We start from the raw sequence: 27684 nt of genomic DNA on the forward strand, positions 1-27684 counted from the left end.
CAAATTTCAAACTGTTCTTTTATTTCCCTTTTGCAAGCACATTAATAACACATTCTCTAACATATATAAACATTGTATCCATTATATATTTTGAAAAGTTTGTTTGTTTGTTTCTTTGTGCCAAATAATGTCACACTTCCCTATTACCTACAGATACCAACGTTTGCAGAAACATTTCTCCCACTTAAAGTAGCTGAATGCGCTGCTTTTTGCACTGGAATATGATGGGAGGAAGCAGTAATTTTAAAAAAATTATAATTTTTAATTATAAAAAAATAATTTTAAAAAATAATTTTTTAATTTTATTATTTATTTATTTTACATAAAATGACTTTGCCTGGTCAACGACAAGCCTCACAAACCTACCAGGTATATATACTTCCATTGGGAATGCCCTACTCAGATAATCACAGTTAATTGTATTATGCTAGGATTTATGCTTGGCAAACTCCTGAGCCTTTAATCCATCATCATGGCAGGGAAGGTGCCTCTTTTTCTGTCAATGCAGCAATATTCTCTCTGCCATCTTACTGTTAACTGCAGCAAAGACTTCATCAGATCAGCAATAATGATCAGTGGCAATCAGCAATTCTCGGAGTGAGAGTGATAAAAGAAGGCAACACTCCCTCCTAACCTGTAGTGGGAAAATCAAAAGGCATTTATTTGCCGTTGGGCTGTAAGTTCTTTGGGCCTCCTAGAATGTGCTGGAACAATGAATCAGGATAAAGCATTTCCAGCATGGAAATAGGAAAAGCTTGACCTGTTGGGTTTCTGTCTGGTGCTGGAACTCTGCCAAGAAAATAGAAAGAGAATGTTCTTCACAGTACAGTAACTGATACGATGAGGAAAGGACAAACAAGATAGGCATTGCTCAACTTATCTTTTGCATTTCAGTGGAAGTGCTTTGAGTAATTTTCATCACCATGTCAGCTAGTAACTACACAACCACTTTAGCTAAAATATATGACTGAAATCCGAACACCTTGTTCCCAGCTTCATTTGTGATTTTGGGAATGTACAATAGTTTGCTGAGGGGAAAAACTGCTCATGTGTTTAATGCAGAGCCCCATGAATCATCAGAAAGTGGCTCAGGGAAGATCATAGAGTCCAAAATGTCTCGTTCTGGCTGTTCCCTGATCTACAAAGATTCTGTAAAGTTTCCTGGTATGCCATTTGGGTAGCATTGGCGGGGGCGTAGCTAGGGGAGAGGGGGCCTGTGTTCACCCCTCTCCTGGCAGCCCCTCTGAGTGAGGGAGGAGTGGAGCTGGGGGCCCTCAGTTTGAATTTGGGGGCCCAGGCTCTTTGAACCCATCTGCTCAATTATAGCTACATCCCAGGCAGTGGAGCAGCAACGATCTCTAATTTCATAGCAAGAACCACCTCCCCCCCCCGCCGAGTAAAACATTCCTGAAGATTTAAAAAGCCAAGTCCGTGTGGTGAATTGAACTGTTGTTGATTAACTTCAATTGACAATGAATTAACTGGAGTCTTCCAAATCAGTACTCTATGCATGAGAGCACTGCCATTTCACTGTGGATGAATCATACTGTATTTACCTGATTCCAAGATGTGGTTTTTTCCAAGTTCTGTGATGGGGGGCGATCATCTTAAATCCAGAGTGTCATTCCTTTAGAATAACCACAGATATGACCTTTATCTAACCTCTGTTTTTAAGGAGGTCATCTTAAATTCAGGATCATCTTCTATTCAGGTAAATATGCTAAGATCTGATCTGTATGCAAACCACTTAGCTGTGAGTAAGCCCCACTGAACACAAGAGGGATTTACTCTTGAATAAGCAGCTTCTGAGCAAGCCTCACCTGCCACATTGCCATTCTTCAGAGGCGGACAGCCTCCTTACTACTCACTTAATACCAGTTTTTTAAACAACTCCTTTGTCAGGGGACTGTAGCAATTAAAGTGGGTCTACGTTTGTCATGCAAACAGATGCCCAAGCAGAAACCTTGAGGAGGAAGGACAGCTGTTCTGGAGGTGGGGAAGAAATCAGACCTGATGTGTGACTCCTGCAAACAATCCAGCTGCCCTCCAAGTGGCCACAGGGGCTGGGTGATTGTGTGGCTAATTCTGAGAAGCCCCTTAACAGCTGTACAAAAGGGCTGGCATCTGTTGCTTTCCTGGTAGCCTGTTGTGACTGCAAAGGATCTGGCTGGAGGGAAATAAAGGTAAAGTGTGCCATCAAGTTGATTCCAGCTCCTGGAACCCACAGAGCTCTGTGGTTGTCTTTGGAAGAATACAGGAGAGGTTTATCATTGCCATCTCCCACACGGTATGAGGTGATGCCTTTCAGCATCTCTTCCTATATCGCTGCTGCCCTATCTAGGTGTGTCCCATAGTCTGGGGAACACACCAGCGGGGATTCAAACCGGCAACCTTCTGCTTGTTAGTCAGACATTTTCCCGCTGCGCCACTTAATAGTCCCCTCTAATTCCATGGGGCCTCCTTCTGAGTAAGCAGGTTTAGATACCTGGGCAAGCTCTCTCCATCCCAAACCAGTGCTTCACTTAGCAAAAGCAGTTTTATCGAGTTGGGTTTAAGACTGGGGGGGAAATGTTGCAGTCTCCATTGCAAGGGGGGATCTGCAAATGCTCAGAAACACTCTTTTCTGATTGCTTGACCGCCATGACAGGCAAGTGGCTGTATTAAACCCGGTTACATCTCCTCTTTCCTCCATAACTGTCTCCTCCTCCTCCTCCTCCTCCTCTTCACCCTCACTCACTGCCATCTCATCCACGCTTGCTTAGGAGTTTGCTCCAAGTCTCTCGGGGGCGAACCAGAAATGCACTCTGTACACGCCCAGAGACGTGCTCAGTTGGTATAACGGAAAAGAGAGCAACTGATCCGACCGGCTGCTTCTCTTCTCATCGTGTTCCGCTTTGACTGGCGGGGCCCGGCCTGCGGGGGGGGGGGGTGCGGGGCGGGGGCTCACGGGACCACGCCCCCTAGTCCTGCGCCACTTGGGGCGCGCTGTGGGCGGGGCCAGCCGGGCAGGCGGCGACGGCACTATAAGAACGGCGGGCGGCTTGCTTCTGCGCTGCTTCCATTCATCGCTTGCCCGGCTCCTTCGGCGCCTCGCTTGACGCCTCTCCAGCTCGCCCGCCGCGCCCATCACCGTCGCCTCTGGCCGCGCGCTTCCCACGCCGCTCTCCTGCGCTTCCCTCGCGGGTGTTTTGTTCTCCTCCTCGGTGTTGGGTGAGTTGCTGGGGGCGGGGGGCACCTCTCCGCTTCCCTTGGCGGGTGGGGGTCTCCCCCTCTCGCTTTCCTCCCTTCTCCCCTACCGGCTCGCCCCCTCTTGCTGCCCTCCTCTCTTCTTCCCTCCTCTAGGGCATCCTACTGCTCCCCCCCACCCCACCCCGCCGATCCTCTTTCTCCCCGCCCGCCTGCTCCCTTCTGCCCCCGCCGGGCCTCTCTGTCCTTCCCGTTGGGGCGGGGACCCCTTTGCTCGCTCTTGGGGTCGGGCACGTGCAGGAAGGATCCGGCCTCTCCCCGGGCATTGCAGGGGGTCCCGCTGCCAGCTGTCTTCTGGGGCTTTTTCTGTTGAAGGGTTCCCAAATCCCAGCCCCGCCTGATGATGACGATTCGATTTCTATACCGCCCTTCCAAAAATGGCTCAGGGCGGTTTACACAGAGAAATAATAAATCAGTAAGATGGCTGCCTGTCCCCAAAGGGCTCACAGTCTCAAAAGAAACATAAGATAGACACCCGCAACAGACACTGGAGGGATGCTGTGCTGGGGGTGGAGAGGGCCGGTTGCTCTCCCCCTGCTCAATACAAGAGAATCACCACGTTAAAAAGGCGCCTCTTCGCCCAGTTAGCAGGTTTGAGTGGCATCGCCGGAAGGGCTGCTTGTTCAGGGGCTCCATGTGCGGAGGTCTCCAGCAGGGCAATCCCTGGGCTGCGGGCGGGGGGGGGGCGACAATCCCCGAAATCTCCGCGGAACCCATCGGCCGCTGCCGCCCCGGGCTGAATGCGTTCACCCGAGGAGGCGCCTTGGGAGGGACTCGGTCCTTCGGTGGCCTCCTGCCCTGTGGGCTGTTGCTCCGACCATCTGCACTGCCCTTTGGAGCCCCCTTCTCGCCTCCTCCCACCGTGCCGTGGTCCAGCTTGCGGGGGGGGGTTCCCTCCGAATCCCTCCCCAGCCAGGCATGTCCCTGATGGACTGACTGCCTCTCGCCTCCCTCCTCTGCTCTCAAGAGGCTGCATGATTTGCCTCCGGCCGCCCCGTCCTCCTTGGATGGCTCCGAAATGGTCTCCACCCAGGCGGCTTCTATTGCCCCCAGAGGGCACTGGCCCATCTGATTTGATTCTTGATTTGATTTCTATACTGCCCTTCCAAAAATGGCTCGGGGCAGTTTGCACAGAGAAATAATAAATAAAAAAGAAGGTGGATCCCTGTCCCCAAAGGGCTCACAATCTAAAAGAACCAAATCTGGTTCAGTATTGCCTGTGGTGATTGGCAGCGTTTCTCCCCAGGCTTCGGGCAGGAGTCTCTCCCAGTCCTGCCCGGAGATGCTGCCTTCTGCAGGCGAAGCATTTATTCTCCTTAGGGGGCAGTTACAGCCCCATAAGGGGAATACCGTAAAGCTGACCATGCTCACATCCACCCGTTCAAATGCAACCAAGGTGAGCCTTGCTTAGGAAAGGGAACAACTTACTCATGCTGGCGGCTGCTGCTGCTGCTACCACTACTATGAATATTTAGGGCTAGTATCCCAAGAGTTCTCTGATATTCTTGGCGTGCCAGTCCTTGACTCTTTCAGTCTAGCAGTCCCCAACCTTATGCTGAGGAATTTTCTGCCCAGTGTGCCTCTCCTTGCATCGTTCCATACTGCTTTTTAAACTTTTATTCAGCATTTCTCCCATCACTACTACTACAAATATTTAGTTAGTTAGTTAGTTATCAGATTTGTACACTGCCCCAAACTTTCATCTCTGGGTGGTTAACAATAACATAAAACAAGCTAAAAACATATACAAAACTTAGAACAATTTAAAAATCAACCACCGATAAAACCTAAACATGTTTATAAAGTGCTGAAAAAACTTGGGTGAAGAGGTGGGTTTTCAAAGGCCTTTTAGAAATTGTCAAAAATTGTTATATACCGCTTTTCAACAAAAGTTCCCAAAGTGGTTTACATAGAGAGATAATAAATAAATAACATGGCTCCCTGTCCTCAAAAGGCTCACAATCTAAAAAGAAACACAAGATAGACCCCAGCAACAGGCACTGGAGGGTTGCTGTGCTGGGGATGGATAGGGCCAGTTGCTCTCCCCAGGATAAATAGAAGAGAATCGCCACTTTAAAAAGGTGCCTCTTCTTTGCCCAGTTAGCAGGGGATCACGGAACTGAAGGCAGCCTGTGTAGGTTCCCAGGTGGACTCCTATCCTGGCACTGACCAGGCCTAGCCCTGCTTAGCTGCAGAAAGGTAGCTGCATCCTGAGCCTTCAAATGAATTCTGTTGAGTGTGGCCAAAAGTGCTTGGCACTCACCTACCCCGCAAGTGAGGCTGGGTCCCTCCTGGCTTGGTCACGGCTGGAGAAGGGGCTAAGCAGGGGTCAGCAGCCCTGGCTCATCGTTGGAATAAATGGTGGTTGGGGAAGTGAGGGGAGCTGGTCTGGTGGTAGCAAGCATGACTTGTCCCCTTAGTTAAGCAGGGTCCGCCCTGGTTGCATACGAAAGGGAGACTAGAAGTGTGAGCACTGTGATTCCCTAAGGGGAATCTCTTAGCCACTCTGGGAAGAGCAGAAGGTTCCAAGTTCCCTCCCTGGCAGCATCTCCAAGGTAGGGCTGAGAGAGACTCCTGCCTGCAACCTTGGAGAAGCTGCTGCCTGGTCTGTGTAGAGTGTAGACAATCCTCAGCTAGATGGACCAAGCATCTGACTCGGTATATGGCAGCTGCCAATCTCCCTATGTTGATGGGAGCCGTGGTTCAACAACAGCTGTAGAGCCAAGGCTAGAGTTAAGCCACCTTCCTCTGGTCCTGTCTCCTCCCCCGCCCCGCCCCCCCACACACCCCGCACTCCCCACTCTCTTCCCCAGCATGGCTTTTAATCAACTTCTTCAGTGGCTTTGGCTAGAAGCATCTCTTGCACTGGGTAGCAAATCTGCCTCTCTGGGATCAGCCACAGATAGGCAAACCCTTGCTGGAGATCTGCACAAGGTCATGGCAAGCTGCCTTTATGTCTCCTGCAGAGCTGGCTAGGAGCTGATGGGTCTCCTACCGAGTCAGGCCCATGGTCCATTTAGCCAGAACTGGCTAACCCAGCTAGCGGTGACCCTCTGAGGTCCTGGTTCCTCCTGGCTGTGCTGCCTGAACTCCTTAGATGCCAGAGAGAAGCCGTGTGTTGTATATTTCTGCAAGCACGCCTATTAGCATCTTATTTACCAAGCATCATTGGGATGTAAGGGCCGATAGAGCCAAAAGTTTATCTCGTCCAGCATCCCGTTTCCCTCAGTGCCCAGATCTTTGGAGCAAATGTGTTTCCTGTAATGGTGAATGCTTGAGTCTTCTCCTTAGAACAAAGGAATGGAGGCTAGAGTAGACATAAGAACAGCCCTGCTGGATCAGGCCCAAAGCCCATCTAGTCCAGCATCTTGTTCCATATAGTGACCCACTTGATGCCTCTGAGAAGCCCACAGGCAAGAGGTGAGAGCATGATGCCCCCTCTCCTGCTGCTGCCGCCCCCTGCAACTGGTATTGAGGGGCATCTTGCCTCTGAGGCTGGAGGTGGCCTATAGCCACCAGACTAGTAGCCATTGATAGACCTGTCTTCCATGACTTTGTCTAAACTGCTTTCAATGCCATCCAAGCTAGTGGCCATTACGATTTTCTGTGGCAGAGAATTCCATTATGCACTGTGTGACAACGTACTTCCTTTTGTCAGTTCTAAATTTCCCGATCTTCTGTTTCATAGGATGACCCCTGGTTCTAGTGTTGCGAGAGAGGGAGAAAAATTTCTCTGTCTACTCTCTCTAAAGTGTAAAGTGTGCCGTCAAGTCGATTTTGACTCCTGGCACCCACAGAGCCCTGTGGTGTTCTTTTTTGGTAGAATACAGGAGGGCTTTACCATTGCCTCCTCCCACGTAGTATTAGATGGTGCCTTTCAGCATCTTCCTATATCGCTGCTGACCGATATAGTACCAGTGGGGATTCGAACCGGCAACCTTCTGCTTGTTGTTTGTTGGTTGATTGATTGATTTTTATACCGCCCTTCCGAAAAGGCTCAGAACAGTTTACGATTAAAACAGAAACCATTAAAACCAACAACAACTAAAACAGAAATATAAACATAAACACCAATTAACAATTAAAACATCTTAAAAAACAATTAAACAATCAGAACAATTAAAACCCTGAAGGCCAGGTTAGAGCATTAAAACAATTAAAACTAATTAAAACCCTGAAGGCCAGGCCAAACAGATATGTTTTAAGGGCCCTCCTGAAGGTCAATAAAGAAGATTAGATTTCTGCCGGATGGGCATTCCACAGCCCTGGAGCAGCTGCAGAGAAGGTCCACCTCTGAGTCGCCACCAAACGAACCGGTGGCAACTGGAGACGGGCCTCCTCAGATGACCTTAACGTCTGGTGGGGATCATGTAGACGAAGGCGCGCTCTAATGTTAGTCAAGCATTTCCCCGCTGCGCCACTTAAGGGTGCCACTCTCTCTACTACATGCATAATAACCTCTATCATGTGCCCCCGTAGGCACCTCTTTCCCAAACTCTGAGAAGCCCACAGGCAAGAGCCGAGGGCCTGCCCTCTCTCCTGCTGTTCTACCTGCAGTAGTACAAGAGAGCAGAGCATGCCCTTTCCTAGGCTGCCATCCAACCCCTGCGTCCCAAGATGCATGCAGAGGCTGAGTGGCAGATCTGGAACATATGGAATGGAATGGCATACATCTCATGACCTGGGGAGGTTCTATTATTTATTATTTATCTTATATACCGCCTGACTCCAAAGACACTAGGCGGACTACCCTTTGTTCTTCTCCCTTCCCAGATCTGCTACCTTTGTAACCCTTTCTATAATAATTGATTTGAGCTATTGTTCCTCTCACGAATTACTGGATTTTCCCCTACCCCCCATTTTCTTATTGGTCAGAGGATAGTATTCTGCTGTGTAACTCAAAAGCTTGCAGGTTGTTTGACAAAATAAACAGTTTTATTAAATTAAGCTTGCCCTGAAAGCTTTTCACGTGGGGCTTTTGAAGCCCTTTTAACTCACATCTCCTCTGGAATGGAGGGGGTGCGTTCACATATTGGGTAGATTTACCCTGAAGTCCCTGTGAGTTATTGGGGAGCAGTTTGCACACCATTTGGGTTTTTCACTGTGCACTAGAGTGTCACCTGATTTATATCTGGGGTAAAAAAAAAATCCACGATTTGTGTCGGTTTGTTGGGACAACTTTGAGTTCGTACAGTAAAGCCTCCCCATAAATTCATGGTAAAACCTGCTGTGTGTAAAAGTCCCTGGCTTTTTTAATGTCTAGACTAGGACACATATTAATATCCCATGAAGGGTTTTCAGACAGCAGAGATTTGCAAGATCAAAGTTGCCCTAAAAAAACAACGCAAAAAGTAGAATCTTCTACCCTGGACATAAATCGGGCTACACAATAACACACAATGAAGAACCCAAATAGTGTGTGAAGTGACTTGGGGTAAATCTGGCCACAGCCACTGTTCCAGAGGAGATGTAAACTAAAAGCCAGGTGTGAACAATCTTCTGGGGATGCCTGGCTTGTGTTCTTCCAAAGGAGTGTAAAGGGCAGCTAGGACAGGTGCAAATGAGGCCGCAGGGCGATCTCTTGCAAAGCAGAGCACTTCAAGATTACCCACCTGCTTAGGGCCACATGCTGCTACTTGTCCTGCAGTTTCTAGTTGCAAAGTTCACCTAAACAGCTCTTATCCGGATGCTATCTGGGTGTTTCCTTGTGAGTGGCTTGTCTAGCTGTTTACGCTGAAGATGCCCCTTCTTACTTCCTCTGCTCACTTGAAAAACAATCCAGCGCTGCTAGTCCAAACTGGTTTCGTCTTTGGGGAGAGCTGGGTCAATGAGCTGTGAAAGCATATTGGCTTTTCATGCAAATCGGTGTGTGGGAAGGCCAGATAAGACCTTGGTCCCGGCTGACTGCATCACTCTGTAATCCTAGAAGTAAAAAGCTGAGATCTGCTGCCTTTCATTCAGACATCCTTGTCATCTTTTTGCCTCCACAGGATAAGTAGTATGACTATTAGGTGTCGTCTTTCAGCCCGTCTTTCTATGGAAAGTAAAGGGAGTCAGACTGTGGCGGTGTTGAACAAATTTGACGAACGGGATACCTTTAGAGAATCCTGATCAAACTTCCAGAATCCTGACATACTTGAATAAGGTAATGGTGGGTTTCTTAGACTCGGGATTGAATGGCAATTTTGAGTGGACTAATATGGTATGGTAAAGTGGATGGTGTCGTTCTGCACAAAGCATGGGCAGCTGCAGTATCATGGGATGTTGGGTATGCAGAATTCAGCTTCTTAGGAAGCTGAGGGTCTCTTACATTTCTACTCCAGTCCTGAAGGTTTCCCCAATATGCTCGGAAGTATATGGATTTTCCAGAAGCAGTCCTGCAAAACAGTAAAAGTAGACGCTTCTCTCTACTTGGTGTGTTACAACTTGTCCAAAGCTGCCAAATCCAGGTATTCTGCAGTTCTAGCAATATGCTGCCTACCTGCAGAATTCTGCAATGTGAATGTGCCTTAAAAAAACAACAACCTGCTTCTAGCCACTAAGGATGCAAAGAAGGTCATGAAAGTGCACAGTCAATGCCTGGCATGATCTGCTCAGAACTAATGTGGTGTAGTTGACTGGGGAGACGTGGGTTAAAATCCTCACCTGGCCATGAAGCATGCTAGGTAATCCTGGGCCAGCCAGGTCTCTCAGCCTAGCCGACCATAGAGTTGTTGGGAGCATGAAATGGAGACCAGAGGACAGTGCAAATTGCCTTGAGCTCCTTGGAGGAAGGGTGGGATAAAAATGTAAGCCATAATAATAATAATGGGTTGCTCCAGCTTCGGAGGATTTCTCATAGAACATAGGAAGCTGCCATATACTGAGTCAGACCATTGGTCCGTCTAGCTCAGTATTGTCTTCACAGACTGGCAGCAGCTTCTCCAAGGTTGCAGGCAGGAATCTCTGTCTCAGCCCTATCTTGAAGATGCTGCCAGGGAAGGAACATAGATCTTTTCCCAGAGCGGCTCCATCCCCTAAAGGGAATATCTTCCAGTGCTCACATATCAAGCCTCCCATTCAAATACAACCAGGGTGGACTCTGCTTAGCTAAGGGGGCAAGTCCTGCTTGCTACCACCAGACCAGCTCTGCCTCTTCCTCATGATTAGCAGAAGAACTTAGGCCGGAGATTCTCAATCTTGGGTCTCCAGATGTTGCTGGTCTTTGGCCTCCATAACCCCTAGTGGTCATGTGTCTGGGGATGATGGGAGTTGTAGTCCAGCAACATCTGGGGACCCAAGGTTGAGAACCCCTGACTTGTACAAGCATGCACTTTGTTTCACATTCTATACAGGATGCAGATTCCTCTTGGCGTGGGATCACTTTGGTATACTTGATGTGTTTAATCTCGCCACAAACCTGGTGGCCCATTTCTACACACTGATGCAGTCTCTGGTTATCCTTAAACAAACTTGCTGCTTGTTGCTACTGCTAGGTCTAATTCCCTTCATCTTGGTAAACTGGCACTATTATGATTCCCAGGGGCTGTAAGTCTTTGGAGAAGAGAGAGTGATGGGTTGGGGGGAGATTAAAAGAAAGTAGAGGGGAGCAAACCAAAGGCGCTGAATACATTGATAGTTTGTTCAGTATTGCCTTATGTGTTTTGAGTAGTAGATGCTTTTCAGAGGAAAACGTATTTCTAATAACTTTCTGAGAATAATTATCTGGCAATAATTCCGAAGGCCTAACTATGCAGTGGTTCATAGGCCCTTGCAGATATGACTTGACCTGTACCGGAAAATCAATTTTAGAGAAAAATCAAAGTTGCCCTTGTCAAAGTCATAGTTGTTTACCAAATAAGGTGTAGTTTCTTGCTGATTGGGCAAGAGGTGTAACTTTGCTATGGTTCCTGCCAATCTTGCATCTCTCATTAAATCCATGGTGTTCCTGGCAGGATAATCCTACCCATAAAATTTCACAACTTCATTGGTATGCTTATTCTGCCATGATTGTATTCCTACTTGCTCTTTTGATGTCTGGGATCTGAGAGCAGGTCTCTGGAGCAAAATGGGGCTGTGTACATTGGCATGTGCCGTGCCTGCTGATGACAGCAGGCCTGATGCTGTGGGGAAGGGCCTGGCAAATGCTCTTGATGGCAGTGGGGCAGAGCTGATTGAAGCCCAGGGTATTCACATGGTACAACTAGTGAGTGAAGAAACGGCATCTCTTGGAAGGCAGCAGGTAGAAGTCTAGTGACTGAATTATTGGGCAGAAGTTCAATGCCTTGTGCACCAGTATTGCACCCCTAAAAGTTAGACCACAACATTCCCAGTTGCACGGAACTCTGTGTACCCAGGTGTGCATGTAGCTAGCTAGCTCACTGCAGCCAGGTGTCTGAACATGCTGAGGTTGGAGCATGTTGTAGGCCTATAGGATGAACCCTGAAATCTGAACAGGCCGCCTCCATCTGTATTATTGGAATACATGGGGTTCATCTGCCATCTTGTAACTGGTTGACACTACTGTGCCCACTAGCTTGTCTGCAGACCTAGGTGGATTGTAGCCATTATTTTGGATATTCTTTGGAAGGGGGAAGGAAACGGGGAACACTTCTGAGCTCAGTTTTAACCTTCTAAGAGAGTTTGGTTTAAAGTAGAATATTATCTTTGTACTGTCTAGTCATTCTGGCGCTGCACTCAGTTCCTCTTCTTTGGCACACATGATGGAATCTCCAGTAGCTACAAACTGGAGGAAGAAATTGATCAGAGGGGAACATAAAGGGATCCTGAGCTTAATAGCTTAGGAAAATGTTGTCCCAGAAATGCCCTCTAAAGCTGTGTCCATCCTCCCAATGCAAAATTGATTGCTTTCATGATCAGTTAATGACTTTGTCAAGTGAGAAGCTGTACAATGCTATGGAAGGGTGATTCTTCGCCTCCCACACGAAATATGACTCAGCGAGGTTCCGGTTATTGCTGAGATGGCTTGAGCAGTGAGCTGATAACCCAGAGAGATCTTGGCAAAGGTCACTCAGCTACAGCAGAAGCTAGGAACTGGGCTAGGAACTCTTGCAGTATCTTATGCATGCCAGCTGAAGACCGGATCTGGTGTGGCTCTCTTGACCCATGTGGGTATCTGTGTGGATTAGTTTTGTCTCATTGGAAGTCATGCGGATAAGGACCCAGGGCCAAGACTCTTCCCAGAGTGGGTTTTTTGGTTTGTCCTACCATGATGATAGAAGACTTGTCCCTCTTAAGTGTGGCTCAACTCTTGCCCTTCAGAGGAGTCCAGAGTCTAGCTTTCCAACAACCCTGTGAGGTAGCCTAGGCTGAGATGATGCCTTGCCACCTTGTGACCTTTAAGGCTGAGCAGGGATCTGACTCTGGGTCTCCCCACCCTTCAATTACAGGCTCTTGTGCTGGATAGAAAAACAAGCTGTTCTAGTAAGAGCTAATTGGCCTACTTTCCTTTCACTGTCTCTACAACTGGACTAAATTTGGTTCAGATCAAGGTTCACAAGTTAGATCTCTTGTACCTCAAATGTTCATGCATCTGCTATCTTGGATCAGGGTGGATGACATCATTATAAACTACACCACTGAGGTGTCACTCACTGCAACTGTACCCAGTTTGGAGCAAATGGGTTAGACAGTCCACAAATTAGCCTGCTTGTGCCTCAGAATTTCACATGGCTGCCATCTTGAATTGGAGTGGATGACATCACACACCATGCCATTTGGGCATCCCTATGTGTCCCTACAGCTGTAGCAAATTTGGTTCAAATCGGTTAAACAGTTCACAAGTTAGCCCACTTGTGCCTCAAATGTTTGTATGTCTGCCATCTTGGATCGGGGACACACAGACGGAAAGCCAGGTGATCTCATAAGCCTACTGGAAAGTAGGCTAATCTGGGTAGTGGCTCCTTAGGCAGTGTGGAGGAATGGGAGTAGTGGGCTTCCTAGCCCACCAGAATGCCTTCCGCTCTCATTTCCCATCCTCTGTTCTCTTCAGATGCCAGGGAGTGGGAGGTAGAGCTGGCTCGGGTAATGCTGATGCCGAGTAAAGGCAGGTGCAGTGAAGCGATAGGTGTGGGTGTCCTGGCCGTCCCCTGCCTGAGGCACAGCTCACTAGCAGGCTGCCCTGACTTGGGCTGAGTTAGCATGACTCTAGGCTTGTACACCTAGAACGAAATCCTTCCGTGTGCTGCAGCAAACTTCTCATGCTGCTCTCTTGGTGAAATGGCTAGCGTATTCATGTAAATTCCACCCGCCATCAATATTGGGTCTATCTTCTGGTTGTCAAATACTCTTGTTCCCTAGGCAGGTGTTCCCGACCGGTGGTTCTCCAGCAGTGGCAGAACTACAACTCCCATCATCCCCAGCCACAATTTAGTGTAGCGGCTACTACTACTACCGATATTTATATACCACTCTTCAACAAAATTCTCAAAGCGGTTTACATAAAAAATAAATAATACATCAAGAAGATGGCTGTCTGTCCCCAAAGGGCTCACAATCTAAAAAGAAATATAAGGAAGACACCAGCAGCCGCCACTGGAGGGATGCTGTGCTGGGGTTGGAGAGGGCCAGTTGCTCTCCCCCTGCTAAATATAAGAGAATCACCACTTGAAAGGTGTCTCTTTGCTCAGTGAGCAGGGGTCTTTAGGCGTGATGGGAGTTGTAGTTTAACAACCTCTGGAGTACCACTGGTCGGGAACCGGAGAGGAGAGCTGGTCTTGTGGTAGCAAGCATGACTTGTCCCCATAGCTAAGCAGGGCCTGCCCTGGTTGCATCTGAATGGGAGACCTGATGTGTGAGCACTGCAAGATATTCCCCTCAGGGGATGAAGCCGCTCTGGGAAGAGCAGAAGGTTTCAAGTTCCCTCTCTGGCTTCCCCAAGATAGGGCTGAGAGAGAGATTCCTGCCTGCAACCTTGGAAAAGCCGCTGCCAGTCTGTGAAGACAATACTGAGCTAGATAGACCAATGGTCTGACTCAGTATATGGCAGTTTCCTATATTCCTAACCCCGGAGGATTCTTGACAGGGGACTACGTGGTATAGCTACTCCCTTTGAGTGATTAATAAAAAGGGTGTTCTGGAGGTGGGGGTTACCACATGGTGTACAGTACTCGGCAGTGCTCACTCCAGTGATGGTGTCCCCGAGTACTCAAGTTCTGCTTAAATGGGGGTGACCTGTCCTTTTACTCTTCAAACTTAATTACAGGTTGCAGTTCAAGCTTCAAGCTGGTCGAAACCCGCAAGGTCTCAAAGCATTATTCTTAACTGAAAGTTGAGATTTGTCAGTACATTAAAAAAACACCAAAAAATATCCCCCAAAAACCACGAGTCTCCTGTTGGGCTTAACTTCATGAATGTTGAGTCACACTGCATGCCTTTTTTTTTTTTTAAACCAGATGGTGCTCTTCACAAATCACTGTGACCTCGATCACTGGGGGCTTTGTGGTTCTCTTGGCTGTTGCTAAGCAACAGCCAGAACAAAGTGGTGTAGCGGCCATGGTGATGGATGTAGTGTCTGTTGCTAAGGCAACAGGAGTGTGACTGAACAGAGGCTTTAGAATGTGGTCTGGAGAGCATCCTATGCCTCTGACTAGAGGAAATGTGGGAAGTCCATTCTGATGTGGACTTAAGTACTCTGAAGCCTATTGATTTAAAGAAATAACTTGAGAGTTCCCAATCTTGAGTCCCCAGATGGTGTTGCACTACAACTCCCATGATCCTCAGCCACATGGCCTTTGTGGCTGGGGATGATGAGAGTTGTAGTGCAATACCATCTGGGGACACAAGGTTGGGAACCCCAGATCTAATCCATGATGCTAAAAGAAATCTCTCCACAAAGACCTGGAAGCAAGGGTGTGAACACAGGGGCCAAAAAGTACTTTTACTAGACGATCAAATCTGTCAGAAAATACTATTAGTACTGACAATATAGATATTACAGATATGTATCCAGCATGCCTTATGTTCTGAAGGGTAACATAAGGCTTTTTTCTGCTGCATATATTTCCTCCACTTGATAATGCCTACTTAGAAAATCTGTAGGTCTACTATAGAAAATCTTGCACTTTAAAAAAAAAACACCAAAAACTTCCCTGGATCTTTCTGGAGCAGGTGATGGAAAGATTGCCATATGTGGAGCATGTGAAACTGCCTCCTCCTGGGCCAGAGTAGTGGCCCGTCTAGCACAGGGTTGCCTTCTCTGACCGGCACCACCTCTCCAAGGTCTCAAGCAGGGGTTTCCCCTGTCCTACCTGATGCTTGAACTGGAGAGAACAAGGATTGAACTTGGGTCTATCTGTATGCAAATCATGTTATCTACCACTGAGAGATTACCTCCCTTCTGACCTCCAGTTAAGAATATAAGGAGAGCCCTGCTGGATCAGGCCCAAGGAGGCCCATCTAGTCCAGCATCCCGTTTCACACAGTAGCCCACCAGATGCCTCTGGGGAGCCCACAGGCAAGAGATCGAGGCCTGTCCCTCCCTGCAACTGGTAGTCAGAGGCATCCTGCCTCTAAACCTGGCAGTAGCCTATAGCCACCATGACCGGTAGCCACTAATAGACTTGTCTAATCCCCCTTAAAAGCCATCTAAGCTACACTTGGACATGCTTCATCCCAAATCCTTGCAGAATCTTCCAGGGGAGGGGATTAATGCCTCATATCCCTCTGCCAGAATACAAGTAGTGCCTCGTCACTCGAAGCAGTGTAGTAGGAATGGATGGCACAGTTCTTCTTCACAGGAACTGTACAGAGAAAAGGTAAAGTGTGCTGTCGAGTTGGTGTCAGCTCTTGGCAACCACAGAGCCTATGGTTGTCCTTGGGAGAATACAGGAGGGGTTGACCATTGCCATCTCCCATGCAGTGTGAGATGATGCCTTTCAGCATCTTCCTATATCGCTGCTGCCCGATATAGGTGTTGGCAGGGATCAACATTCAGTATATTTGACTCCCTCTGAACTTAGGGTGTGGGGGGTTCTGAATGGAAAGAAGGGAGTGTCTAGTGCAGGAATGCAGAAAGGGGGTAGGCGCTTAAGACTAAAAGACAGTGCAGAAATACTATGTGTGCCTGAAATACTTCCCAACCCTGATATCTGAGCACTTGTTAGAAATGGCATGTGCACATTTAAAGCCTTGGCTAGTACCCTGAGGCTAGTTAAGACCCTCTTCCATTGTGAAGATGCAAGCCGAGGGCCACTTCCTATCCTTTCTGTTTGTATATGGCTATGACAAACCAGCTGCCTGCATCCTGTGGGTGGGCTCATCAGTGCTACAATTGGTTGTCTGTCCTTGCTGAGTCCACAAGCAGTGGCAGACCCAGCTTTACTGCAGCATAATGTGTGGAAACATTTTCGAGGAGATCATATCTCTCCAGGAGTGGTTGTCTTAGTCCCTGACGGCATTGTCGCTGATCATGGAAATGCTTTTCCATCTGTAGGGTAAATGGTCCTGACAAATCTGTGTTTGCTCTGCATAATCTGCAAATTATGGAACAAGATCTTTGTGTGTGTGTGTGTGTGTGTATAAAATAATCTGTCAATGTAACTGGTGGCGGGAAGGGGGTTGGGGACCTACAACCTGTGCATCAAGATTGCTAATAACAGGACTCTTCTGTCACTTTCTTCCAGACGGGGGCAGAATTCATTTTTCTTGTCCTTTTGCTACATCGGCACCCAGCAGTTTTTCTGCTGCCCTAGAGTCCATAGTCTCCTCCATAAAACCAGCGTTGAGCCGATAAAATGGTTGGATTCAAGCCCACCGATGTCCCTCCGACAGCGGCAGTGAAGTTTGTGGGAGCAGGCACAGCTGCCTGCATCGCAGACCTGATCACCTTCCCCCTGGACACTGCTAAAGTCAGGCTGCAGGTGAGCCCACCCACGGGGATGCAAACCCTACAGTTGCTTCACATATACTTGTTCCACTAGTGCACACAACTTCTGTAGGCATCTTTCGGCTTCCCCGCTGTGTTGCATTCAGATACAGTTAGCTCACTGTGCACGCCGTAACACAGCTCGGCCTGCGGACAATTCTCCCTCCCCATTCCCTTAGGCTAGGAAGAATCCTGCTGCAGGCTTGTGCTAGGAGCCCTGCTAGCCAACTGCACGGAACCTTGTGAGTTAATTGGTTAAGTTGCTCACACCAGTGTAGAGCAATTCACAGCTGAACAGACCACGCATCGTTTCAGAAGTGGAATCGATGGGAAACACACCACCAAATGTATAGCAACTAAAACAAACTCTTGTATGATCTTTGCCCATCATAGGGACACCTTCTGCACCCTAAAGACCCTTCTAGGAAAATTGTTTTGATGAGATCCTAGACTTGCTTGCTAAGTTCAGGTTCAAAGGTCAGCAGAAGCACTACTTGAATGTAATGCTGCTTTTGAGAAATATCCAGTCTTTCTCAGGTCACACATGCAGTGAACAGCTACTTAAAATAATAAATTGAATGTGCCACAACTGCTACCTTGAAAGTAAGAGCAGTCAGCTGCTTGTGAGCAGAGCTTAAATATATGGGCAGAGCGCTTGGTGTCTCTTCTGTTTGCCTCTGTCTACCCAAAGGTTTTGACTGTTGGTTTTCTAGCAACCCAACCCAATTTGCACCCAGCCTGCATAGGCTCATGTTGTAAAAATTAAGGAACTGCATTTTTTTTTTGCTGTTTGCATCTTGTGTTAACATTAAGCCTATCAGTGGAGACAATGAGGTGTTGAGGATTGAAATTAAGCACATAAGACCCATTCACACATCATTTTCAATGAGTGTACAGCATACAAAGGTACAGATCTGTACACGGGTACAATCATTCACATGTTTTGCTGAACCTGGGCGCAGAAGCATACTTGCTATCTATAGCATGCATTCGAAGGGCCTGTATTCAGGTTCACTTTTAAAATAAACACAGATACAGTCATAATGGACAGCATTATGTCTGAATTGGGCTCTAGAGAATGCAGGGCTAGCAGCAAGCTGCCGATATCCTCGAGCAGGCCTCTGAACATCAAGACCCGACTGCTTCTTCCAAAGCTCTTGGCATTCCCATAGAGGGGTAGATCTCTAAACGATGAGCAGTCTGCTGTATGTGGGAGGAGGACCAGCTTCGAGAGGAGATAAGCAGGTTTCGCTTGCAGCAGGAGAACCTATAGCAGAGAGGGGCTGCTTGCCTTTGCCATAGCTAGGGGTGCATTGACCTTTGCTACCCCACAGAGCAAACTCCTACTTTACTCTTCAGCAAGCAAATGTGAGTTTTTCAAAGCAAGCAGGTAGCAAGAATGTACTCTGAATGTGCATGCTGTGAATTCTTCCACGACTCACTTCCTCCATCTACAACTTTGTGTCTCCCTCTAATAATAAAGGGCACGAGGAGCAGTAAATTCCGCCCCTCTCTCCAGGATGGAACCCGGACCATCGTCTCCCGCAGGCCTCTGTTAGGCCACCTTAGTGAACTGGGCCAGGCAGGGCCCCAATCCACTCTAAAGCCTCTTCACCCCCCCAATTCTCTCCTGTGCAGATCCAAGGAGAGAGCAAGCTGGCCATCACAGCCAAGGCGGCCCAGTATAAAGGGGTCTTTGGCACCATGGCCACGATGGTGAAGAATGAAGGGCCTCGCAGCCTCTATAATGGCCTGGTGGCCGGCCTGCAGCGTCAGATGAGTTTCGCCTCGGTTCGCATCGGGCTGTACGATTCGGTGAAGCAGTTCTACACCAAGGGGTCTGAGCGTAAGTCGGCATTCTGTTTGGTTTAAATAGGGCTGCGGACCCTGCAGCTGTTCCTGGCTATCTTGGCCAATAGCCAGCCATGAACAGAGGAGAGGAGAGCTGGTCTTGTGGTAGCAAGCATGACTGGTCCCCTTAGCTAAGCAGGGTCCACCCTGGTTGCATATGAATGGGAGACTAGAAGTGTGAGCACCGGAAGATATTCCCCTCAGGGGATGAAGCCGCTCTGGGAAGAGCAGAAAGTTCCAAGTTCTCTCCCTGGCAGCATCTCCAAGAGAGGACTGAGAGAGATTCCTGCCTGCAACCTTGGAGAAGCCACTGCCATTCTGGGAAGACAATACTGAGCAAGATAGACCAAGGGTCTGACTCGGTATATGGCAGCTTCCCATGTTTGACATCTCCAGAACTGCTTTCAGTAATCATTGGAGAAGGATGCCGATGCCTGGAGACACCAGGCCAGTCCGGGGGTGTGTGGGGCGTTAGCAACTCCCGTGTGTTAATTGCCTGCGGGGAGGTATTCTCACTAGGCCAGTGCAAAATGTCTGTGTATATTTAAAGAACTTCTGTGCAGTCTGCTTTGGTTCCTGAAGGGGCTTGCAAGCACACTTAAAAACCCGTACGAGAAATAAAACTAAAGCAACAACTTTAAAAAAGCGGTAGCAAGCAAACGACTATAAAAATGGAGCACAACGTGCATGCGTCAAAAGCTTGATGCCTTGGAGCCAGTAAGTCAATGCCTGAAGGTCCTAGGCTCAGTTGGAAGCTTGAATGCATCATAGTGCTGAGTGCAGACACGGTGAGAGGGCAATCTGATGCCTCGAAGGCCTAGTCACTACTTGCTACAGCCTCACTTCCAAAGGTGGGGAGCACGGAACGGCCTCTGCTCTCTGGCCTAGATGCCCTTTCACTTTAAACCTGCTTCAAACGTACGGGTTTGCCTGTAAGCCAGTCTTCCCACTGGGGGAATGGGCTACAGTGCAATGCTAGAGCATCTGCTTGCTTCCATGCAGAAGGTCCCAGGTAGCATCTCCAGGTAGGGCTGGGAGAGACTCCTGTCTGAAACCTTGGAGAGCTGCTGCCAGTCAGTAGAAAAAACTGAGCCAGGTGGATTTGTGGTCTGACTTGGTATGAAGTCGCCTGCTCTGTACCTGTGTGTCGCTCTAGTTTAGCTTTCTGTTGGCCAGATGCCTGTTCTGAGTATGCTATAACCGAACTGGTCTTGTGACATCCTTAAAGGCTAGCAGATTTATTGTGGCATACAAATTTGTGGGCCAGAACCCACTTGCATCTGAAAGTGGACTCTAGCCCCCAGAGGTTTATGTGGCAATAAAGCAGTAAATCTTTAAGGTGTCATATAAAGGATTGCCTGGCTGGATCTGCCCAAAATGTCATGTTGTATGGTCAGAAGCAGACTCTAATGCCTGCCTGTGCTGGAAAGATTCCTTGCAGAGGAATGTCTGTGCGGCCCAGAAAATGCTGAGTGGGATCCTGGAAGCCAGAAATTAACGTTGCTAACAAACATTGTGACCTGTTATGAACTTAGCAGAGCAAGCAGCTTTTGCTTCTACTCTGTTCTGGAGAGGAGCAAAGAACAAAACGTGGCAGGCATAACCCACCCCTCCCAACTGCTGAAAAGCCTACTTGGCAATTCTCCACTGGCTGGAAGATTACAGCAGGCATTGCCTACTTGCCAGAAAGCCACCTCCTACAATACAAATCTGCCTGGATGTCATGATTGTCAGAGGCTGCCCTCTGTCTTGTCAGAATCTGTTAGGTGAATGGGTGACTGGAGAAAAGGATCTGCTCAGTTGTGCCTCTCATAGGAAAATAGGAAGCTGTCTTATGCCAAGTCAGACCATGAGTCCATCTAGCTCAATATTTGTCTACCCAGGCTGGCAGCAGCTTCTCTAAGGCAGCAGGTAGGAGTCTCTCTCAACCCTATCTGGAGATGCCAGGGAGAGCACTTGGAACCTTCAGCATGCAAGCAGGCAGATACTCTTCCCAGAGTAGCCCCATCCCCTAAGGGGAATATCTTGCCGTGCTCACACACGTAGTCTCCCACTCAAATGCAAATCAGGGCAGACCCTGCTTAGCAAAGGGGGCAATCCATGCTCACACAAGAGCCGCTCTCATATGGCATCCCTTCCCTGGCAATGTTTACCTGAGTCTCAGATTGACTGCCCAGTAAGGATTCCCGCTCTTGCATGGTAAAATTGCACACGCTCCTGTGTTTAGCACGGTGGGTGTATTTCCAAGGCCGCGTCTTGGGAGATTAATAAATAAAATAAATAAATCGAGCCTGGGTTGGGTGAGAATTAAGATTCAGGCAAGGAATCTTTGATGAAGATAGGATGTTTGAGTTGGGGCCTTTGGAGATCTTCCCCCACTCGGTGCAGGAAACTCTGTCAGCATCCTGGACAGATGGCTGCCCAGCATCTGCTAGGATACCTTCAGTGAAGGAGAGTCCACCACAGCATGAGGCAGACGGTTCCATTGTCAAAAAGCTCTTGCAGACTGGCACAAGTTATTTTCCTACTACATGCTTTATCTGGGCCAAAATACCTTATTTCTCTTTCTAAGGCTACTGATGTGCCATAAAGGTCCTATTGTGAATTGTTCAGAGATGTGAATTTTTGGCAGTATACAGATATGCTCTATTTAAATACCTTGTAGATATGCTACAACTAGACACTTATGAGCTTATTTGCAAGGTACACTTAAGGGGACTGTCATCGCTGTAATCGGTTTCGCACTGCATTTTGTTTCTGTGATATATCGAAGACGGCAGCCTTTTAACCAACTCATTGTCTCGTCTGTCTCTGGCAGATGCTGGCATTGGCAGCAGACTCCTTGCGGGATGTACCACCGGAGCAATGGCCGTGGCAGTGGCCCAGCCCACGGACGTGGTGAAAGTGAGATTCCAGGCCCAAGCCCGGATGGAGGGAGCCCGGCAGTACCAGGGAACACTGGATGCCTACAAGACCATTGCCAGAGAGGAGGGCATCAGAGGCCTCTGGAAAGGTGGGCAGAGAGCAAGGGGGCTGGTGGTCCTTAAGGGGAACCAACCACTCTAGAGCTGATTGGGGTGGGGCCGTGCTGCTCATTCTTTGGGTAGACAATTGCAGAGTTCTTGAGGTGCCTGCACTGTATTCAAAGTGCCAGGCAGCATCGAGTCTTCTCTAAAGCAGCCCTGCTAGTCTTGATTTTCCAAATGTCCTGAATTTCCTCCTTGCCTCCCTTTAGGGACTTCCCCTAACATCACACGGAATGCCCTCGTGAACTGTGCTGAGCTGGTGACTTATGACCTAATAAAGGACACACTTCTGAAATACAACCTTATGACAGGTGAGGATGACTGATGGAATTGTGCACGCTCTCTGGATGGATTTGTGGGGTGTCTGGAGAGGCTCTGGTCTGCCTACAGCTAAGAGAAGTGTGCAGTGGGTCTTGCCCAGGCTGCAGTCATCAGGGTTGTGCAAATCTGTGGACTCAAGTGCCTAATCCTGGACACCGAAACAAGCTGGAGGAAGCTTCTTACACTGAAGCTGATTCAAGCATGTTCCTGCCGATGATGGCACAGCTCTCATAGGCCCATGCCCATCTGTAAAGCAGCAGGGAACCACTTGTGTAAGTGTGTAATGCGCCTGCACGCGTCCGTCTAAAGTCTCCCTGCATGTGGAAACCTTCCCCAGTGGAGGAGGTATCTACCCTAACTTGCTAACTACCCTACCCTACCCAGCTCTTGTAGGGGTTGGATAATGTTCCCAGTGTGGGGAGAGGGGATTGCCTCACCAAAAGGAGCCCTGCTATGAAACAGCTTTCTCTAGACTGAGACCATTGGTCCATCTTGCCCAGTGGGACTGTCTGCTCTGCCTGGCAGCACCTCTCCTAGGTCGGGACGATCTTCTTCTCTCTTTCTAAAGTGGGGCCTTGGCTCGAGACCGCTGGCATGCCGATCGTGTGCTTTGCACCCAATGCAAGGCCCCCTCTGCAACAGGAGCCATGGGCGGCTTCCTATGTGCCAGCCCTTCATGCTCCTAGCACGTGCCCACTCGGTGTGCCACCAATGAAGGGAGAGGAACCACAGCTGAGCAGCAAGCTCTGGTTCTGCGTTCAGAAGCTCCCAGGTTCAGTCCCTGGCTGACATCTGGAGGGCCGCTGCCAGTCCGCGTAAATACTAAGCTAGAGGGGCTCGGCAAAGGGTATCTGTTCGAAGGCGCCTGCAGAAGAGGTGGCTCAGGCAAGTGTGCCAAGCTCTGTGCAGATGATGGGCATGCTTCTCGAGTCCAGGGAGGCTGCTCTTCCAGTCCTAGAATGCTGGCAGCTGCTTCATATGGGGGCCCTGGGTGCTGGATGGAAGCTCTGCAGATAGGCGTGTGCTGCTGGTGCCGGAGGAGGAGGAGGAGGAGGCCCATGCCACAGAGCCACCTAGCGCTAATCCCATGCAATGTTTCCCTTCTTGCAGATAACCTCCCGTGCCACTTTACCTCTGCATTTGGGGCTGGCTTCTGCACAACCGTCATCGCCTCCCCAGTTGATGTGGTGAAGACCAGATACATGAACTCTGCCCCTGGACAATACGGAAGTGCCGTGAACTGTGCCCTCACCATGCTCCGAAAGGAGGGGCCCCTGGCCTTTTACAAAGGGTAAGCGTTGGCCCTTGGCATTCGGGGGGAGGTGCATAGGAGCTGGGAGTTGGTGCCGGGGGACAAGGGGGTGCACAGCCAATGTTGGTGAGCTGTGGCTCTTCATCTTCCGAAGCTCTTGGGGGTGTGTTGTGTCCAAGAAGTGGGGATTTCCTTGCTGCCGTGAATAACAACTCTCAGAGGTGGGGTGCAGCAGCCCAGAGGAGTAATGTACAGTCCTGGCATGTTCAGGGATTGGATCTCCGACATTCTTGGGACTCGGTTCTCTTGTTAAACGGTCCTTCGTAAGATTACCGATGATTTGGGGTCAAGGCTGTGTGGTCTTGTGTGCACACTGTAGGAACAGGAGTAGAAAGGCTCAGACCCTAAGACGGAGTAGCAGGGTCTGTGTCACTCTGGAATATGGAAAGCCTAGTGGGGAGGGGAGGCAGCAGAATGGTAAATCAATACCCAGAACCTTTCTTTTGCTGAGGGATCTTGAGTTCCCTCGGACTCCTGCCTGCAACCTTGGAGAAGCCGCTGCCAGTCTGTGTAGACAACACTGAGCTAGGTGGACCAAGGGTCTGACTTGGTAGAAGGCAGCTCCCTCTGTTCCTATGAACTTGAGAATGCAAGTTTCTGGACCATCTCCATGCCACAAACTTGGGCCGGAGCTCTAAATGATGGTTTTAAACCATCCTTTGGTGGTAGAGAAGTGACCCCTGTCATAACCAGCATGGTGTAGAAGTTAATGTTGGACTAGGACTGGGGAGACGAGAGTTCATGTCCCCCATTCAGCTGTAAAACGCACTATAGGTGACTCTGGGCCAGTCACTTCTCTCTCAGCCTAACCTACTTCACAGGGTTGTTGTGAAAGAGAAACTCAAGTATGTAGTACACCGCTCTGGGCTCCTTGGAGGAAGAGCGGGATATAAATGTAATAAATAAATAAATATAGATTGGAATGTCTTCTCCCCGAGCTCACCAGGGCACTTCCTAAAAGAAGCCCTGCCGGACTGGATTGCACCAAGGGTCCTTCTAGTCTGGTGACCAGCCAGAAGTTTCTAGGGAACTCACTGTCAAGGCATGAATGTGATTCATTTCCCTACTGTGTGGCCCTGTAAGCTAGTGTTAAGCTATAATGCTTCTATACATGGAGGTTCTACTGGCTAAGAGCTGATGAAAGACGTCCATAGAAGCCATCTAAGCCAGTGGCAGTCAACCACATCCTGTAGCTGTACATTCCATAAGTGAATTCCATATGGTGCTTGAAGAAGGTGGCGTTCTTCCTCTCTGTTCTGTATCTACTGTCTGTCTGGGGCACCAAGTTCTAGTCTTATGCAGCAGAGCGAGCTTCTCTTGCCACCAAAACACCACCATTTGCACCACCATCAACTGTGTACCCCATTAATTTGCAGTGGCAGGGAAGGTGCTGGGAAGCCACTCTTGGATTAAACACCCTTTCATGGGTGCCCCTAAACATCTCTCTGCTGAGCTTTTGTTTGGCTGTCCCTTCTCTTCCCCCGCCCCAATTTCTTGTGTTTCTCCCATTCAGAGGGTCTAATGGTAGCTCTTCTCCCTGCTTCTCTCCACTCAGCTTTACACCCTCGTTTTTGCGGCTGGGATCCTGGAATGTGGTGATGTTCGTGACCTACGAGCAGCTGAAACGTGCCATGATGGCGGCCCGTGGGTCTTGGGAGGCCCCCTTCTGAGCCAGCTGATGGGTGCAGTTTGCAGGTCTCACAGACACAAGCTGGAGTTCTCTTCTGTCGCTGTACTCTACCTCTCTGTAGAACTCCACCCTCGTTTTTACAACTCTGCTTTTTTGTCTTGCGTCTTACATGGTCTTGTGAATAAGAGCTGACTCTCCTCATCTGTAGGGATGCAACTTCCAGTACAGGGGTTCCCAAACTTGGTCCTAAGGTGATGGTGGACTACAACTCCCATTATCCCCAGCCATAATGACTAAAGGGATGATGAGAGTTGTAGTCCAGCATCTCATCACCTAGGTTGGAAAAGCCCTGTTCTAGTGCATTGTGGAGGATATACTAGGCTTCTGTTCTTAGTGAATGTCTTGGTGTGTTTCTGTCCACTTTGCCCACATTTTTCCCCCTTCCCTGCCTGTTGAAATGGGAGCAGGTTCTGGAGAATTTAGGTCCTGGAGCTCAACTGGCATAAGGCTGCATGTATTCTTCACCCCTTCAGCTCTTCTGCATAGGTGCAGACTAATGTTGACTTGTTCTGTTAAAGGTGCTTTAAGACTAAGCTGGAGATCTCCGTTGGCCAACTGCCTTGCATTCTTAATTCCTGGAGGGGAGCAATGCTGGAATCCGGCAAGGGCATAGTCGCCCAGAGAGTAACTTTGAGTACAGTTTTCGAGACCCAGTTTGGGTTCTGCTGGTCCCCTAGAAAGGCCCCTTGAGGGGGTCCAAAGCCCAGCATGGGCTGGCAGGAGCTGAAGCCACCCCCTGCATTCCTTCTCAGAGCTTGATTTTTCTAAAGCAGTTCTGCTCCAGGCAAGGTTCCTCTTCCGGAGCCCCACTGGGAGAGAAACTGCTAAAATGTGGGGTGGGATATGGGGGAGCCGTGTAAGCAGGGTTGGGTCCCCTCCCCGCCAACATGCTGAACTTGGTCTCTTTTAGTCTCTCTGTCACTTGGTGACAAACTGGATTCTGCACACCAGTTTGCTGCAGTCACCTCCTAGTTTGAAAATTGTAAACCAGCCCGTTAAAGACGAGGGATCCAGGGTGCTTGCTGGGACACTTGCCAGACTGGACCCCCATCTCAAATGATCTCCCCCTCCCGCCCCACTCCACCAGTGCCTCTGTTTTCATCTGCCCTATTCCTAGCTCTCCCTGGAGTAAATCTGCAGCATATACGTGAAGTTCTGGGCAGTTGCACAACAAATTTGGCCTAAAGACTGCCACGAACTGAAGATCGTATGAATCTGCCTTCAACGTATGTCTTTCAAGTCATGCATAATTCAATGGCTTTTAAAACCTGCTGAGTTTCCTAGGAGGGTCCTGAACAGAGAGTAATATTAGAATTACATATGGGGATTTAAGTACAAACGAAAGTGACTACTGTGATAAGGAGACAACCCTTATCAGCAATGTCTTTTTAAAGAAAAACCTTCATCTTTATATGGAGGAAGGAAAAGACACAAGATGGGAGGACTGGACCCTCCCCCTCCACTGCTAAGTGCCTGTCTGAGGCTGGGATTAAGTGGGGGGCAGGTCTCCGATACTGGGCATTCAAACCAAATGGCCACAGCTTTGGGGGATGTGTACAGTGTCTAGGTGGGGAGAGGCACTCTCTATGGAACCAATGGCTGCCCTTGGGGCGCGTACTCATTGCCCCACTCCTGCCTCTCACGACAACTCTTGCAGGCTCTTATATGGTTTCAGAAACCGGTTGCGACACGCTGGTGTCTGCTTCCTGGGAGCTGATGCCTCTGAAATAACTCTGAACTCTTCAATAGGGGTTCCCAACTTTGAGTCCCCCGATGCTGGACTACAGCTCCCATCCACATTGGGGGGCCCCAAAGTTGGGAATCCCCCCAACTCCCATCATGCCGTGCTACAACTAATTGTAGCATGGGGTGATGGGAATTGTAGTCAGAAGCAGGGGCTCCTTGGCTTACCAACCCCTGGCATAGGATGCAGCAGATGCTGTGGATTTCCTTGATCGGTTCCTCCTTAGCCCCGCTGTTCAGCCTTCTCTCATAGAGCAAGTTGAGTATTATCCACTTCCCTCTCCTCTGGTAGGGAGGGACAGAGGGAACTGTGATACCACCCTCCTCTTTGGCCTATCTAAAGGCAACAGGACTCTGTGGACTGGGCGGCCACCATTAATAGTCTTAGCGGTCTCGTCCACATGCCTGGCCTGGAAGTGTGGATTAAATCTCTGCAGGGCTTAATCTTAAGTACTGGTGTCTCTTTGTTTGTGTGTCTCTGTATTTAAATGGAAACGGTACCTATAGACCTAATGTGTGTTACCTTTCTGTGATGCTATCTGTGATGGTGAAAAGCAGTGATGAATTCTTTTTTTTTAAACCTTTGCTATGCATGTCTGTTTTTTTAAATAAAGCTGAAATAGAAAGCGAA

At 48.8% G+C, this 27684-nt stretch overlaps 1 protein-coding gene and 1 long non-coding RNA gene across 5 annotated transcripts; one reads left to right on the top strand and one right to left on the bottom strand.

The window, feature by feature from the left end:
• Positions 1-2885, bottom strand: LOC128351272 (uncharacterized). 3 transcript variants are annotated; one of them, XR_008319678.1, is made up of 3 exons: positions 2738-2885; positions 1557-1627; positions 1-789 (listed from the first exon to the last, which is right to left on the bottom strand). It is a non-coding gene; the product is annotated as an uncharacterized LOC128351272 (long non-coding RNA). The 3 variants fall into 3 exon arrangements; XR_008319679.1 differs by having other exon boundaries at positions 2728-2885; XR_008319680.1 differs by lacking the exon at positions 2738-2885 and adding an exon at positions 1821-1957.
• On the top strand, positions 2039-27684 carry UCP2 (uncoupling protein 2). 2 transcript variants are annotated; one of them, XM_053310661.1, is made up of 8 exons: positions 2039-2183; positions 9237-9391; positions 16869-17105; positions 18749-18956; positions 21780-21974; positions 22197-22298; positions 23419-23599; positions 25176-27684. In XM_053310661.1, exons 3-8 carry the CDS (start codon positions 16980-16982, stop codon positions 25288-25290), a joined length of 927 nt encoding a protein of 308 aa, XP_053166636.1. In that variant the 5' UTR covers positions 2039-2183; positions 9237-9391; positions 16869-16979; the 3' UTR covers positions 25291-27684. The 2 variants fall into 2 exon arrangements, with proteins under 2 accessions (XP_053166636.1, XP_053166635.1); XM_053310660.1 differs by lacking the exon at positions 2039-2183 and adding an exon at positions 3023-3210.

The sequence above is a fragment of the Hemicordylus capensis genome, chromosome 3, assembly GCF_027244095.1.
Source record: "Hemicordylus capensis ecotype Gifberg chromosome 3, rHemCap1.1.pri, whole genome shotgun sequence".
NCBI classification, from domain to species: Eukaryota; Metazoa; Chordata; class Lepidosauria; order Squamata; family Cordylidae; genus Hemicordylus; species Hemicordylus capensis.